The sequence below is a fragment of the Tachypleus tridentatus genome, chromosome 12, assembly GCF_004210375.1.
Source record: "Tachypleus tridentatus isolate NWPU-2018 chromosome 12, ASM421037v1, whole genome shotgun sequence".
NCBI lineage: Eukaryota > Metazoa > Arthropoda > Merostomata > Xiphosura > Limulidae > Tachypleus > Tachypleus tridentatus.
Window position 1 is genome coordinate 2,491,992 of NC_134836.1, and position 14,648 is coordinate 2,506,639.

The 14,648-nt window shown below is 32.2% G+C and overlaps 1 protein-coding gene across 3 annotated transcripts in view; it reads left to right on the forward strand.

The window, feature by feature from the left end:
* Window positions 1-239: 239 nt before the first annotated feature.
* The window catches only part of hdm (meiosis specific with OB domains hold'em), a 77,432-nt gene continuing 63,023 nt past the window's right edge, over window positions 240-14,648 (forward strand). For all 3 annotated transcript variants that reach the window (XM_076469466.1, XM_076469467.1, XM_076469465.1), the window contains exons 1-3: window positions 240-493; window positions 8,355-8,525; window positions 9,948-10,079. In XM_076469466.1, coding sequence (XP_076325581.1) covers window positions 8,363-8,525; window positions 9,948-10,079 — 295 coding nt within the window. In that variant the 5' untranslated portion in view covers window positions 240-493; window positions 8,355-8,362. The remainder of the gene's footprint in view (window positions 494-8,354; window positions 8,526-9,947; window positions 10,080-14,648) is intronic.

A 14,648-nucleotide genomic window follows, 5' to 3' on the forward strand; every position in this document is an offset into this window, starting at 1 on the left:
CTAACGTGACACCTTATAGGTCACAGGATAATCATCTATGTCAAACACCTCTGGTTTCAAGTTTTACTATACCTATTGAGAATTCCTAACAAGAAGGAGGGGAACCACTTAGCATGTACTGCCGATATGGATATTCCTAATCAAATAGTGGGATTTAAAGACGTAGATATAATGCCGTCACAAACGAAAGAGCGAAGCTCGTTCAGCGGCATATCGCGGCTCTAACTACGAACATTCATGTTCACAACATGGTATGCTATCGACTGGATCATTTACAGTCGAAAAGAGGAGGAAAAGAAGTATAACTAAATAGCGAACTAAACTTAAAATAGGCATTTGTACTAAAATTATTGAAATATATCATGTGAAGAATATTTGTTGATATTTTTTTATATTTTTTTACTATCTTAAACGCATCCTAGTGGTAGTTATTAAGAATATTTAAGAAGCAGACGAGATTGATGTGATACAGTTTTTGTGACAGCTTTGATTGGTAGGTGTTGAATTAGTTTCACAAAAGTATTATGCATATACAGTTCAAAAAATAATGAAAAATAGAAGTATGAATTAGTAGGCTAGTGTTTAAAACATCTGAACAGAGTATATCTGTACTATAGTCTCAAGTGCTAGTACTAGTATTTTATTACTAATAATAGTGTATAATCTACGCAAACAGGTCACGGCTTTCATATAAATTATAATTCTAATAAAAGTCATGTATTCGTAACTTCATATGATATTTTTCTCCAGCTTTTAATCTTGTTGTTTACCAGTTTATACCACCCAAGGCGAGCGACGTGATGAGCGTTGTAGCTTTAAAAATATTTTTTTCCAAATTTACTGAAAGCAAAACCCAAAATCCATCGAAATATTTGATGTATTTAGGAATACGAAACTGTAGCAGACCAAATAAAAAAAACACACACACGCAAAACAAAAGAAGGATAGTTCATAAAGAGTGTAAGAAATAAAATTAAAGAAAAGCTTCACAAATTTAATAAATCTAAATTTATTGGTATGACATGAGATTCGGAATATCGAGAAAGCTATTGAAACAGGAAATTGTGATAACAAAAAGGATTTATGAGAAATGGTTGGCTGACTGCAAAAATTAATACATTAAGGATAAACAAAATGTTAAAATGAGTGTAGGACCTTTGAAGGATGATAAAGGAAGGCTAGTATCAGATGATTATTAGGTGGCTGGGTTATTAAATTCTGCTTTTTCTTTGTTTTTTCTAATGAAGATTCAAGCAGTATTCTACATACTGAACAGTTGATAAATGAAAATGAGATTAAACAAGATGACTGCATTAATTCTAGGCTAGTTAAGCAAAAAGTGGGAAGTTTAAAAAAATGATAATGCTTTTGGGCCAGATAACATTCCCTAAAAAGTTTGAAAGAGGTTAAAGACTCAGTACATGTGTCACTTATTACTTTTTTTTTTTTTTTTGTCAGTCTTCCTTGAATAGTGGGCAGGCACCAGAAGTTTGAAAGTTAGCTTATGTAACACCTCTTTTTAAGGAAGATGATAAAATTTTTCTAATAATTATACATCTATTACTTTTGCATTAGTTGGGGGAAAAGGTTTTGGAAATACTGTTAGAAAATGCTTTGCAAAGTTTAGAATTTTATTAGGAAAGCCAACATGGTTTTGCTAAGGGAAAATCTTGGCTTACAAATTTTCTGACATTCTTTGAAAATGTCACTACATATGCAGATGAGGTTAAGGATGTATATTTGGATCTTTAGACAGCATTTGTACAAGGTGTCACATGAAAGCCTGTTTTAAAAAATTCTCTGTAAGTGTGGGTGTTAAGTTAGCAAGTTGGATAGAAGAGTAGCTGAATGGAAGAAACCAGAGGGTTGTTACAAATGGAGTTTGGTCAAACTGGATTAATGTTACAAGCAGGGTACCTCAGGGCTCAGTCATTTTTAGGACTTTCTCTTTTTGATTTACATCAGTGACATAAATGAGGGAATAGTCAATAAGTTACATACATTTTCAGATGATGTTAAGGTTGTGGGTTTTGCTATCTTTAAAGAGGATTTTACTGATTTACAAAAGTATTTAGATCATTTAATGAGTTGGGTGACAAATATTTAGATGTTTTAAGTGAGTGAGGTTATTTTAAAGCTCCTACACTATTATGTTATTTCTGAAATAAGTGTGTTGTCCCTAATTAGTAAAACTGGGTTAATTATGTTGATGTTTGAAGCATGAAGGTGCTCTCAGTGTTACAGATTTAGTCTGTGGTTTTTTTAAATATTAAAGACTTGAGTGAGTATATAGTCATCATTTTCATGGATTTGATCAGAGATCACTATTCACATGTATGTCAACAAGTGAAAATACAATCTGCAGCTGGAGCAGTGTTTTTTATAATGTTTACCTATGGATCTATATATATGTACATTCCAATTTAAACATCTTATTTTATTTATAACAGAAGAACAATATCAAGAGCATTAAGAAAACAAACACCCTGAGTGAAAGGTTTTATAATAGATCTCTTGTATGTAATTCCTAATGTGGGACAAACATAGTTTTTTAAAGGTTTAGCGTTCTTGTCAGCAAAATTAAAAAAAAGACTGACATTGAACATCAATATTCTGTCATGCAGTGTGTCATTGTTAATTTATTAATAATATGTCAGTTATTAAAAAATGTCTTATTTGATCCTTTTTTTGTGTGTTCTGTAGCACCCTTATAACAGATTTTCTCCAGTGAAGCCTATGGTCATTTATTTTTTTCATTAAATTAAAAAATATATACAAATTTCAAGGGTAACAATAGTGATTTTTTTTCACCTAAAATATGTCCAGACATTATTGAACAGTTCATATACTTGAAAAAATGACATTTATCGACAATCTTTTAAATAATAATAAAACTGTTTTTAGAAAATTTAATTAATGGTTATTTGCTGTCTCACTGTATTGCAATATTTACATTTTTTGAATTAACATTATGATAAGTAAGAAGTTAAGAGGATATGTGTTGTTTGAAGACATTTGGTGAAAAACTCAGAATGAGCAAAAGGAGTTTCAACTGAAACAAGTTTTTCACAACTAAATGGCATTAATAATAATAATATACTAATATAGATATACTAATATACTAATAAAATGTAACATTTTCTAAAATGTCTTGCTCAGTATGTGACAGAATTTGAATTATTGTATTGTTCAGTTTCATACTACACACATTGTTGACAAATGAATATAATGTGGGTGTATATCAGTAGGATTTTAAGCTAAGTTTTGACAAGCTTTTTCAAATTCTAAGTCACATTTCTGAGAGTTATTTTTGATATGGTACTTTCCCTCCTCTCACAAGATTAGTTTTTTGTTTGTTTTATGCTGCCCTCTATTTGCTAACTTTTTTAATGTGTGCCACAAGCCTTCATCATTCTTCTGTTAGAATCCAAAGTCCCATCACATCTTTCATGTAAATTGTCATGCTTCATTTCTTCATCATTAAGAGCGCACTACTAAAGTCCCATCACATCTTTTATGTAAATCATCATGCTTCACTTCTTCATCATTAAGAGCGCACTACTATCATGTGACACGTGACTCACTCTGTGTGCCACTGTCAAACTATCACTCCTTATTTGGTAGTTCTGAAGTGCAGATGTTTTTTTTGAGAACACCGATTACTCTAGAAATGGTTTAACTTTATTTCATTGCACTTTTCTTTGAGATCGTTTGATTTACCCATGTTTGCCATACATTTTTTACTGGTTTAGTATCTATCATGAATTTCAAAGTTGTTGTTACCTCTTTTGGTGTATATCACTGTGCTTTTGCCATCCTGTTAAGTGATGGCATTGATATGCCTATCCACTGTGGGCTTTGAGACAGTTTGCTCATTGTGGAATGGTATACCTTTTAATGCCCTGCTCTTTGGTCTCATTTCCTTGCTGTGTATTTATACTCTTGGCTGCACTTCCATGTGCACATGGACAACTAGCTTTTTCTTCCTCATTCCAAATGGGAGTAATCCAGTTCTACTTGTCAGCTCCTTCTCAAAGCTAGGTAGGTGGGATGGTTGATCACATTGGAGGGGTTTTTCCTTCATCCTCCCAAATACTTTGTACATTTGGGTGTTTTCTTCAACACCCATCTTGATCAGGTCCTACCATCTCATCTCAGCCTCCATTCTATGGAACTGGCTGTTTGGACAGGCTTGTTTCCTCCTTTACTTCCAACTGGTGTGGTTATATCACTTTTGGATTGGTGATATGATACCTATCATACTCTTGGTATGGCTCATATGTATTTGTTTTAGTGGGCTCTTCATAACTGGTACTCCTCACACAGGATCTCTTGGATGCTTCTATTCATCTTCTCTTCCCTTGATCGTTGATCTACATTGGAGGTTGAACAAGACCCATATGTCAGCAGAAATCCCACTTCCTCCTCAGAGGCCAACCTTTCATTTGTTTATGGATAGTTTCCTTCAAAGCTGGAGTGCACTGAGGAGTTTTGGATCATTGGTTGTTGGAGATTTCTCTTCACATAAATGTTCTCAACTTTCAATCCATTTGATGATTGTCTTTCTGTCTGGATCTCATTTCTTTGGTAGTTCATCTTTGTATGCCACTTCTTGATGTCTTTGTCACCACCCTCAATCACAAATTACCTTATTTTTGCCCCTGGTTCCCCATCCTCTAGCTTTAGTTGTCTGATTGGTATTTTTGTTCTTTTGTGTTTCCATCCTATTTGCATACTTCATCCATGTTACTTAGTGCATGGCCCTTCTGATTGTTTTTTCTTAGCCTACTGGACCTTGGTTTTTGTAGTTGCTCCAACTGCAGGTGGTCCCTCTCCTTCATCTTCCCTTCTGTCCCAATCTGCTCATTCAACCCCATTTTCTGGCACTATATTCCACACCATATATTCTCCATATTCATGCCTTGCTTTTATAAGGACGTTGGTGAGGTTTTCTTGTTTTTCTCAATTTTTAACCCATTCCACTTGCTCTTCTTTCTTGGCTGTTTATTTAAGCAAGTGGAGTGTTGGTTACTCTTGGACATTTACTTGGGGTTTCCAGGCTTCTCATGCAATGGTTGCCTGTATCTCTGAGTGCCTCACTTTGCTCCTTGTGAGCTCTTTGGTCTCTTCAATTTAGGGGTCATGGGTGTCATTATCCCATTTTTCTTTTTTTCCCCATTTCTACATAGTTTTTATGTTCTCTGTCCTTTCTATGTTGATTTATTCTTTCCAGGTCCATTTGATACCAAGGTGTCTGCCACTTTCTGCCTGAGACATTAATGTGCTACTTCATATCCTCACTTTATCACTGTTTGAACTGCTGTTTGTGTGTTTTCTGTTTCACCTCTTTGCAGGCATATTTTCTTTTCCTCCTGGCTTGTTGTCATTATAGAGTAGATAATTTTATCCTTGATATTATCAAGACCTTGTAATGCTTCTCATACCTTATTCTTTATCCAGACTTGCTTCCCTGTGTAGGACCTCTGTGGTTCATGAAGTTCAGATCTCCTTTTCTCCTGTCTAGATATCTTCTGTATCTCAATTTTACGCTCATCCTGATCTGGATAGACTCCCTTATCCTGTTTTTTGTCCTTTGTTGTTCTATTGCTTGCATGGTGTTCTTCTGGGGTCCTTGTTCCCACCCTTTTATCTCTTTGCAACCTTCTTCTCCTGATCTTTCCCAGGTTACCCTAATCAATTACATTTGACATCATTTGGCTTATTTCTACTTGTGTCTTTCCCAGTGCAATTTCTTTCTTGTTTCCCAACATCAGCTCCATCACTCTACTTATTCCATTAGATGTTGATATCAGTACCTAGCAAGTGAGGTTTTGGAGATTGAGTGAACCAATCACAAATCCTTACATGGATTTTGGTTTGTCCATCTTCCCCTCTTGATTGCTCTTTTGTTTTGTGGATTGTGAAGGTCTTCATAGCATGTTATGCTTCTCAAAGTTGTTGATGACCTGGGTCGTTTCAGGCTTGTTTCATGATTCTAGGGGTTGAATGCATGTGATGGACTTCCTTTGGATTACAGATGAAACATTCCCAGATTCCTGGCACCTAGGCCACCCTGTGTGCATTCCTGGAGTCTTCTGATAGACTCCCTCTGGACTCTTTGACTTGAGATGAAAATGATGTGATCTTCATTATAACCTCATGAGGATGTTAGTATCCATCAAGTGAGGTTTTGGATGTAGTTGACTTACCAAGTGTGGTCTGCCATGCTCTAGTCACTCTACACCATGGAACACATCATAACTTACCCACTTCTGATTGTGTAATTGAGTGATTCCAAATCCTTTAAGGTCTCTTTGATACACCATCCTCCACTATACATATGCATTTTCTTCATGTTCTGCCATGTCTGGTTCTCCTGACTATGTCACTTTTCATGGTGATGAGATATATTGTTCAGATATAATGTGGTGTCTCTCCTTAGATCATATGATCTTTTCCTCTCAGTTTGAGGTGTTCTTTGAACACCCAACTTTGAAGTAATAGTCTGGTAGTGGCACATAGAGGGAGTGATGTGCACCATGTGAAACTAGTGCTGTCCTATTGATGGAGAAGTGATATATGATGATTTGCATGAGAGACATGTTGGAACATTGGATACAAGCAGAGGGATGATAAAGCCTTGTGGCATGTGTTAAAGAATAGTTTACAAATAGAGGACAGATAAAACAAGAAAAGCTAATATTGTGAGAAGAGGGAAGCACCTATTGGAAATACATTTCAATTTAGAAAAATTATAATCTTTATTGGGTTCAGGGAAGGTAATGTCTGTCCTCTCTGCTGACACTGAGTTGTAATGTTGGTATAAAGAATAACATTAGACCTATCAGTCATATTTTGTGGAAAATTTAAAAAGTAAAATAATAATGGTAGCAGATCCAGTACTTTTCAGAAAAGTCAGTTGTTGTTTTTTCAATCCAATGTAACACAAGTCATAAAAAAATGTATACTCTTCTTTTAATTGAAAATTTCAATTACTTGTTATGAGATTAAATTTTAGGTTTTATGCTCTTAAAATATTAATACTGTGTATGGTCATTCTATGCTCATCAGACTTTTATGTATGTATGTACTCATATTAGTTGAAGTACCCATCTCTTGGATATGGAAGTTATGTAAATTAATGATTAATGAAAGGTTATCTTTGTACATGAAAAGTTGCTTCATTTATATTCAATGTTAAAAAATGCCTATAAAAACTTCAAAACACAAAATGTGAAACTGGAAGTTTGCATATATTCTGCATGGACCCAACAAATATTCATGCTAAATTTGATGATGATTCATCAACAGGGGTGAATTAGTGGTAAAAAAACACAAAAACTCTCAAGAACCACAAAATGCAAATCTGAAAGTTTTTATACATCTTCTCATGTACTGAATGAAACTCCATACCAAATTTGGTGAAGTTCCATCCAAAGGAAGTGCAATAGTGGTAATGAATGTAAAAAACAACAACAAAAGAAGCACACACAATGCAAAACTTTTGTATGCATCTCTCCATAGACCCAACAAACTGCCATTTAAATGGGGAGAAGTAGTGGTAAAAATTGCAAAAACACCCATATAAAATATATTTGTGACAGAAATCTTTTATTACTAGTAATAATAATTTTATCACTATCTGATATTTTTTATAGAAACCAGTCATCCATTTGACAAGAATTGCCTCAAATTTCAGGAAATTTGATTTCCATAAAATGCAACATTTGTAATAGAGAGAGAGAGAAAGACAGGAACATTTTTATTAGTTTAATTACTACTGATTTATAAACAGTGTATAAAAATAATTATCTTTTTTGAATTCTAAATTTGAAATTATTTATTGAAGTTATTCAAAGAAAATGTAATGATACTTTATCAATTTAAAAATAATAGATGTTTCAAGTAGCACTTCTAAAAACGTATTTCACAAATATTAATCAAGACCTAGTTGTGTCACGTTGTTTAACTGTTTTCCGTTTTGCGAGAGATAAGCCATATAAATGTCTCTGTTACTTGCTGTACACCTATCTTCTACTATATTCAAACTTTTAAGGAAATGCTACTGAGTAAAACAAAAAGGTTCACAAGTCTCATGTACTGTTTGACATGCATAATCTTTAGCCCTGCCCATTTTACAAACATGAAGCACTGAAACATAGTATCATTTAGTGTGGTATTGGGCAAAACACAAGTTATGGGTGATTAACTGTTTATTTTGTTTTATATTTAAAATATATTTTCAGTGCATTGAATGTAGCAGAAAGTTTAACTAATCTTAAGCTTGTTGATAATTTAATTTAAAAAAGATATAAATTAGCTTATTTTTTCATGATTTATGTATTTTATTGCAGATTTGAATATGTCTTGGTCAAGGGCAGGTTCTGGTTTTGATCAGAGAGACATTGTAAACCAATTTCTACAAAGAATTTCCATAGCAGAGTTGGCTCCAAATCTTCCTAATTGCGTTGTTGTTGGTGCTGTTATAGTAAAACAAAATTTACGATTTGTGCCTAATAGAAAAGGTAGATGTTGGCAAATTGTTATGTGTTTGAAATAAACGATTTTTTGTAATTTTTCATTATTGGATGATAAATTTGCCTTTACTCAGTATGCAGCTTCATAAGCAAACTCAAGAAATGTAAAGAATTTGGTAAGAAATTGGTCAGGTATTTAATCATTATTTTTTATAATTTAATAATAAAAAAGCTCTTCTTTATTGGATTATTGACAATATGATGGTTTTTAGTAATTCTTGAGACCTATTATTAATTAATCATTCAGGAAATTGTGTAAAAAGTGGAAGTTAAAATAATAGTAATTAGAAAAATAATTTTGGGTGTTAAATAAATATGCTAATTACAGAACTTAAGCATATACTTCTCATTAGATTTATAAAACATTCAAATTTATACCTAAACTGTTTGTATAAAAACAATACATGGTAATTAGGCAACCTAAAGAACAGAATCAAAGCAGAATGAGCAAAAAATAATTTTGTTTTTTAATGGCCTATAGTTGTAAATAAGAAAGGTATGTAATATATTACAGAAACAACATATCAATCATGTTGATTTTCATATCTAAAGGAAGCTTTGTAACACAACAGTAGCACTTTACCTTGGATAATATGTTACATTACTAAAGGTTGCAAGAGCATAAAACAAAACAAATTGTACTTAAAGGATAGACAAAAAATTGTAAGTACAAACTACATTGAGAATAGGGTAGAATATATTCTTGTAAAACAGATATTTGTAGAAGCAGAACTCACACAGTTGTGGGGATACATTGTCTATCAGAATTTGAAAAACCTCACATCTGAATTAAAATTAGAGCATAAAAAAGAAGAGTAAATACAGGTATTCAAATCTACATTTCTCCCCATTTAAAACTGACATTTATTAACAGCAGCAGTCTGTTGTAGGAAAATAGTTGCTCTTTATGAAATAGAAAAATATTATGTTGCATTACAGTGATATGTACATCTATAAAAATAAATCTGGACTTTTGATAAGAATTAATGAATGTATGCATTTCAAGAAATAAATTCCCAATGTTTAATGCTGGTTAAACAGAGCTGATGGAGGGTTTTGTCGTTAAAATTTACCCTAATTTAAGATTTGTAAATCACTTTACAAAATATTCCTTCTTCTGAACAATAAATTATCATCATGAGGTATCAGTTTAGAAATTATATTACTTCAACCTAGTGTATTGATAATTTTATTCAGTGCCCTTATAATCAAGAAACCATTAAGAACCATTCATTATTAAGTATTACTTCACTGCCAATTTTTACTAAAATGTATGTTTAATCACAGACTCTTGAAACATATTCTAAATGAGAGAATTTGTAATTCAAATATCCATTAGATTTAGAGAATTTTGTCAGTGCATAAAATTTCTTCCATTTTATCTTGTATTTTTATTTTTTTGTTTTTCAGATCCCTTTTCTAAACTCTGTGTGCTAAACTTTACTCTTAGAGACTCAGTAGAAGATACTATTAATGCTGTTTGTTGGGGTAATGAGAAGGAGGTGAAACTAATTAGTAATACATTTCACATTGGTGATGTAGGTAAAGTACTCTTTTGTTTTATATTTGTCCAGTTTTATTTGTAGTACATGTAATTGAATGGAATGTAACTTAAGGAGGACATTATATTAAAAAAAAAGGAATCTAAATGAGAAATGTTTAATGCAGTTTTTTTTGGTAATATTTTTGAATTAAGTTAGAAGTAAATTGAAACAAGATGGAAAGCATAAATTCTTGTGGCTTAATTAATTGACTTAGAAGCTTATTAAACAATATGAAATTAAAACATCAAATTAGGATTAATTTTCAGAAATGAAAAACATCAAGCTATTTAGATTAGGTATACAAAATTAGGCTTCAAGCATTTTTTTGGGTAGTATTGTGTACTTAGAAAAAGTAACTTTTGTAACTATTTCAAATCAGGTAGATTCATCTTTGAAATACTGAAAAATCATTCCTTGTTAAGATTGAACTCATTCTGTAAATGAAATGTGACTAAACATTTCTCAGTATTCTTTGTGCATTGAAAAGCATGCATCACTTATCAATAATTCTCCAGTCTTCCATCTTCCACATGCCTTATTGTGCAAGTGTCAGGAATTTAAATAAGCTTTGCTTTCCTACCATAACCAACATTGATTTGCTGATAGTTGTTTTGTGTTTGTTCTGAGTCAACTATACCTGCCACTATTAGAATTTCTTTGATTTAGTTTTGGAGGCCTTGCTTTGCAACTGGCCGGCAGTTTGAAAGACAAATTGTGGTTGCTCTGTCAGCTCTGGTTCAAATATTTGTGCTGTTGTATACCAATATTCCTGGCAGGTCTAATGGTTGTGTGGGTTATGTAAATATAATCAATTTCTTACTCAAGCCTAATTTGTTTCTTAGTCTGCAGAGCTGGATTTATTTGCTACAGGGCTAGCCTTAATCCTGTTTACTCTTCTGTTTGTCTCATTTTTCTTTCTCTGAGATATTCTATTTATTTCCCTTAAATTTTAGAATGCTTGGGTCATCAAAATTTCTCTATGTGATTCTTTTATGTCTTCTACCTTCTGTTATTGGGATTATGAATATATTTTTAAGTTGGTCATATATTCAAACACTTCTACTCTTCCATGCCAAGTTATTAACGTTTAACTTGGTTCTTAAAGGGTAAGAATCTTTTATTTTGATCCATCATTAGATTTCTGCCCTGAATAATATGATTTGTCTTATTTTTGGTCTTTTGATTATTTTAATCAGAATCACATATCTACTTTGATGTCTTCCTCACCTATGTCTCATTGCTGTTATTTTTGTCCCAACTTGCTCGTTATGTTCCTTTGACACTTCCACTTGTTGGGCTGTGATGCAAGGTGCTCATTTGTTTAATTAGTTAAACCTGCTTGTTGCTAGCATCTCCACATTTATGTCTATATTCACATCATATCTTTGTTTAAACTTGTATTTAATGTATGTGTCAAATATTCTGTTTTCTTGTGTTTGAAGCACTGACAATAACAACACATTGTCTTTTGATGCTTTACTGGTTTCCATTTCTGTGTCAGACTTTTCAATTTTATTTGTTGCACCCTTTCTCTTCCCTTCATTTTTTTTCTCAAGCATTGGCCAAGATTAGTTGGTCTCATTGTTCTGTTCATCTTATTTTCATTTCTTTCACTCATAGAGGTACAATTCCATTATTTTTTGTTACATTTTCTACAGTGAAGTTTGTGGTATGCAATTTCATAGTTAGCTAAGTTATTTATTAATATTCCATCCATTTGTTAGTAAAGCTGTTTTTTTTTAGGTTGTTTGAATATATTTATATACCCTGCAGATGATCCTCCCTGGTCTATATTTTGAAGTTGATGCCAACAGAATTTAATTTCATGGTTTTCTTCAACTCATTAACATCATGCTCTTTTTTTTTTTTTAGATAATACCTCATTTCCATGCACAAAATAGTTTGATCTGTTGTGTATCTTCGTATGAGATTTGCATGAACTAACTCATTTTGTGCTAACTCCTATTTAAAATTTACACACATTTAACCTGAACTGTACTAGTGTAACATGAAATCATCATCAGACAATAGCCCTTAACCAGTAGGAGGATGACACTTCCTTGTGTAGTAACTTCCAGTAAGTATTTGCCTTTTAAATTTGAAATAACTTTTTCTTTTCCTCAGCATTGTCTTGAAAAATATATTAGTTGATTATATGAGATCTGAGAGAGTGTATGAAACTTGACTTTCATTGAAGTTGAATTGTTTCTTTCTTAGTAAAGAAAGAGAAAATGATTTTGTTTTTTTTTCCTGCTTACCAATTATGAATTCTCAAGCGATGATGACTTCTGCTTTGTCCTGCGATGGTAATGGCATTATTAACATGTCCCATGTTTGTAGAGGAAGTGACAGCTATTGTTCAATGAGTTGTAGGTTCAGTCATGAATACAGGGCCTTGCATCCATCCTGCTGACATTCCGTTTCCTCAAGAATGTGACTGATGATGATGTGATTATTTTGACTGGTTGTTTCCCCACCAGGTTTTTCTCTATGCACTGCTTTATCTATGGAAGTAAATCTTCACTCTTCTAATTTCAATTCTTGTATGATTTTGCAGTTATGTTATATTCTTTCTCTTTTTCAGTGTCTTTTAAAATCCAATTAAGTACTAAAATTCCTTTTTTCATGTGTGTTATTTATTTATTATGATGAAAGTAACTTAAATGTTAAAACGAGAAACTTTTAAGGTTAGATAAGGTTATATTATGTAAAATAAAGAAGAAGAATAAAAAAAATTTACCAAGTTATTATTGCAAGCAACTCAAGTAGTCCATACATTGTGTAATTCAATAAGGTACTGTAAGCTACACATTTCTCAATTGATTTACTACTTGTGTAGCAGGAATATTAGTTGGACACAGCTAAGGGCAATAAAACAATTAAATTTAAGTATAAACAGATGTATACCATTAAGAGTTTAAAGGTGTTTATGATAAACAACTTTAGTTTCCTGTTACTCTTTGAAGTCATTGTAGAAATAAATAAAAAATGGTAATTTAGGTTTGTTTCAACCTTGGTCCCTTGGTGGTACAGAAAGTAGCAAGACTGTGCATTTACAGTGCTAAAATCAGGGTTCAATTTCCCTTGATTGACACAGCAGGATAGCTCAATGTGGCTTTGCTATAAGAAAAAAAACACACACATACCTGAAAGTGAAGGACTCCACATTAGCAAAGAGTACACTTGTCTCTTAGTCAAGAAGTCCAAGTTAGGGTAGAGAAAATAACAGATAAAATATAAATTTTTAGTTAAAAAACGTGAGATTTACTTAGGAGGTTTCAGAGATTATGCAAATGAAATTTGAGATTTTTCAAATGAAGAGTAGTATTTGTAATCTAAAAATCAAAAGCACTAATTGGGAGCAGCAAACACTTTGACTCCTTGTACTCATGGGCAAAATGTTAATAAAAAAAATGAATTAAAGAATCATTTTTTTTGTGTACAAAAAAGACTTGTAATGTTGACAGAAAGCTTGCCAAATTTTCTAAATATATAGTAGCTTGTAATTTAGAAACTGATGGATGCTTTGTGTTTATGAATTTTGTTACCAGTATTGAAAGAACTATCAATTTTATAAGTATGCAGTACCTAGAATAGTGTGTTATTTAAATTAAGTGTATAAAATTGTCTTACTGTTTTTATCCACACTAAATGAAATGGTTCAGGATGATACAATAGTGATGATGTTGGCTATCTGTAGACATGTAATTTCAACACAATAACTACAGTTGTAAAAAGTAATTTTTAATCAAACCTTACAATCTACTTTCTCTAGGATTGGGAAGATTTCTGTTGATTTTGTGGTTAAAAGGTCAAGATTGCCATTTCAGAAAATAGAAATGTGCATGGTTTCTGTGCAAAATAAATATAACTGTAAAATACACAAACACACCATATTTATCAGTATAGAATCCAAACAAAAAATATACTGGTTAGCAGGGACTAGTTTTTCTTCTAGGTTATGTTTTTTTTTCAGTGTAAGATAATACACTATTATTTGTATAAAGATGTCATTTGTGTGCATTAACTCCATTATATGTAAGACTCTGTTCTTGTTAAATATAAATTAGTCTAGAAGTAGGCTTTCTTTGTGACCATCAACTCAATGTTAACAAATTTTTAAATTATTTGCCCTATTACCCCTAATGTTTAGCTTCAAAAAAAGATGCTGATACATTGCTGGCCAAAATCTTAAGGCCAATAAACATAAAGAAAAAATATGCATTTTGCATTGTTAGACTCAACCACTTATTTGAGTAGAGCTTCGAAAGATGAAAATAAGAAAAGGGAAATGCTTCGTTTCAGTATGATCTTAAACTTTTGACCAGATAGTATTTAGACTAATTTCATAATGTTCACATTTTCCCTATTAAATGCTAAAAAAGTTTTTTATTTTTATTTGCCCTTTTCTTATTTTCATCTTTTGAAGCTCTGCTCAAATAAGTGGTTGAGTCTAACAATGCAAAATGCATATTTTTTCTTTATGTTCATTGGCCTTAAGATTTGGGCCAGCAGTGTATGTATATTGTAGGACTCTCTACAGCTTTACAGTATATGATTTGTGATA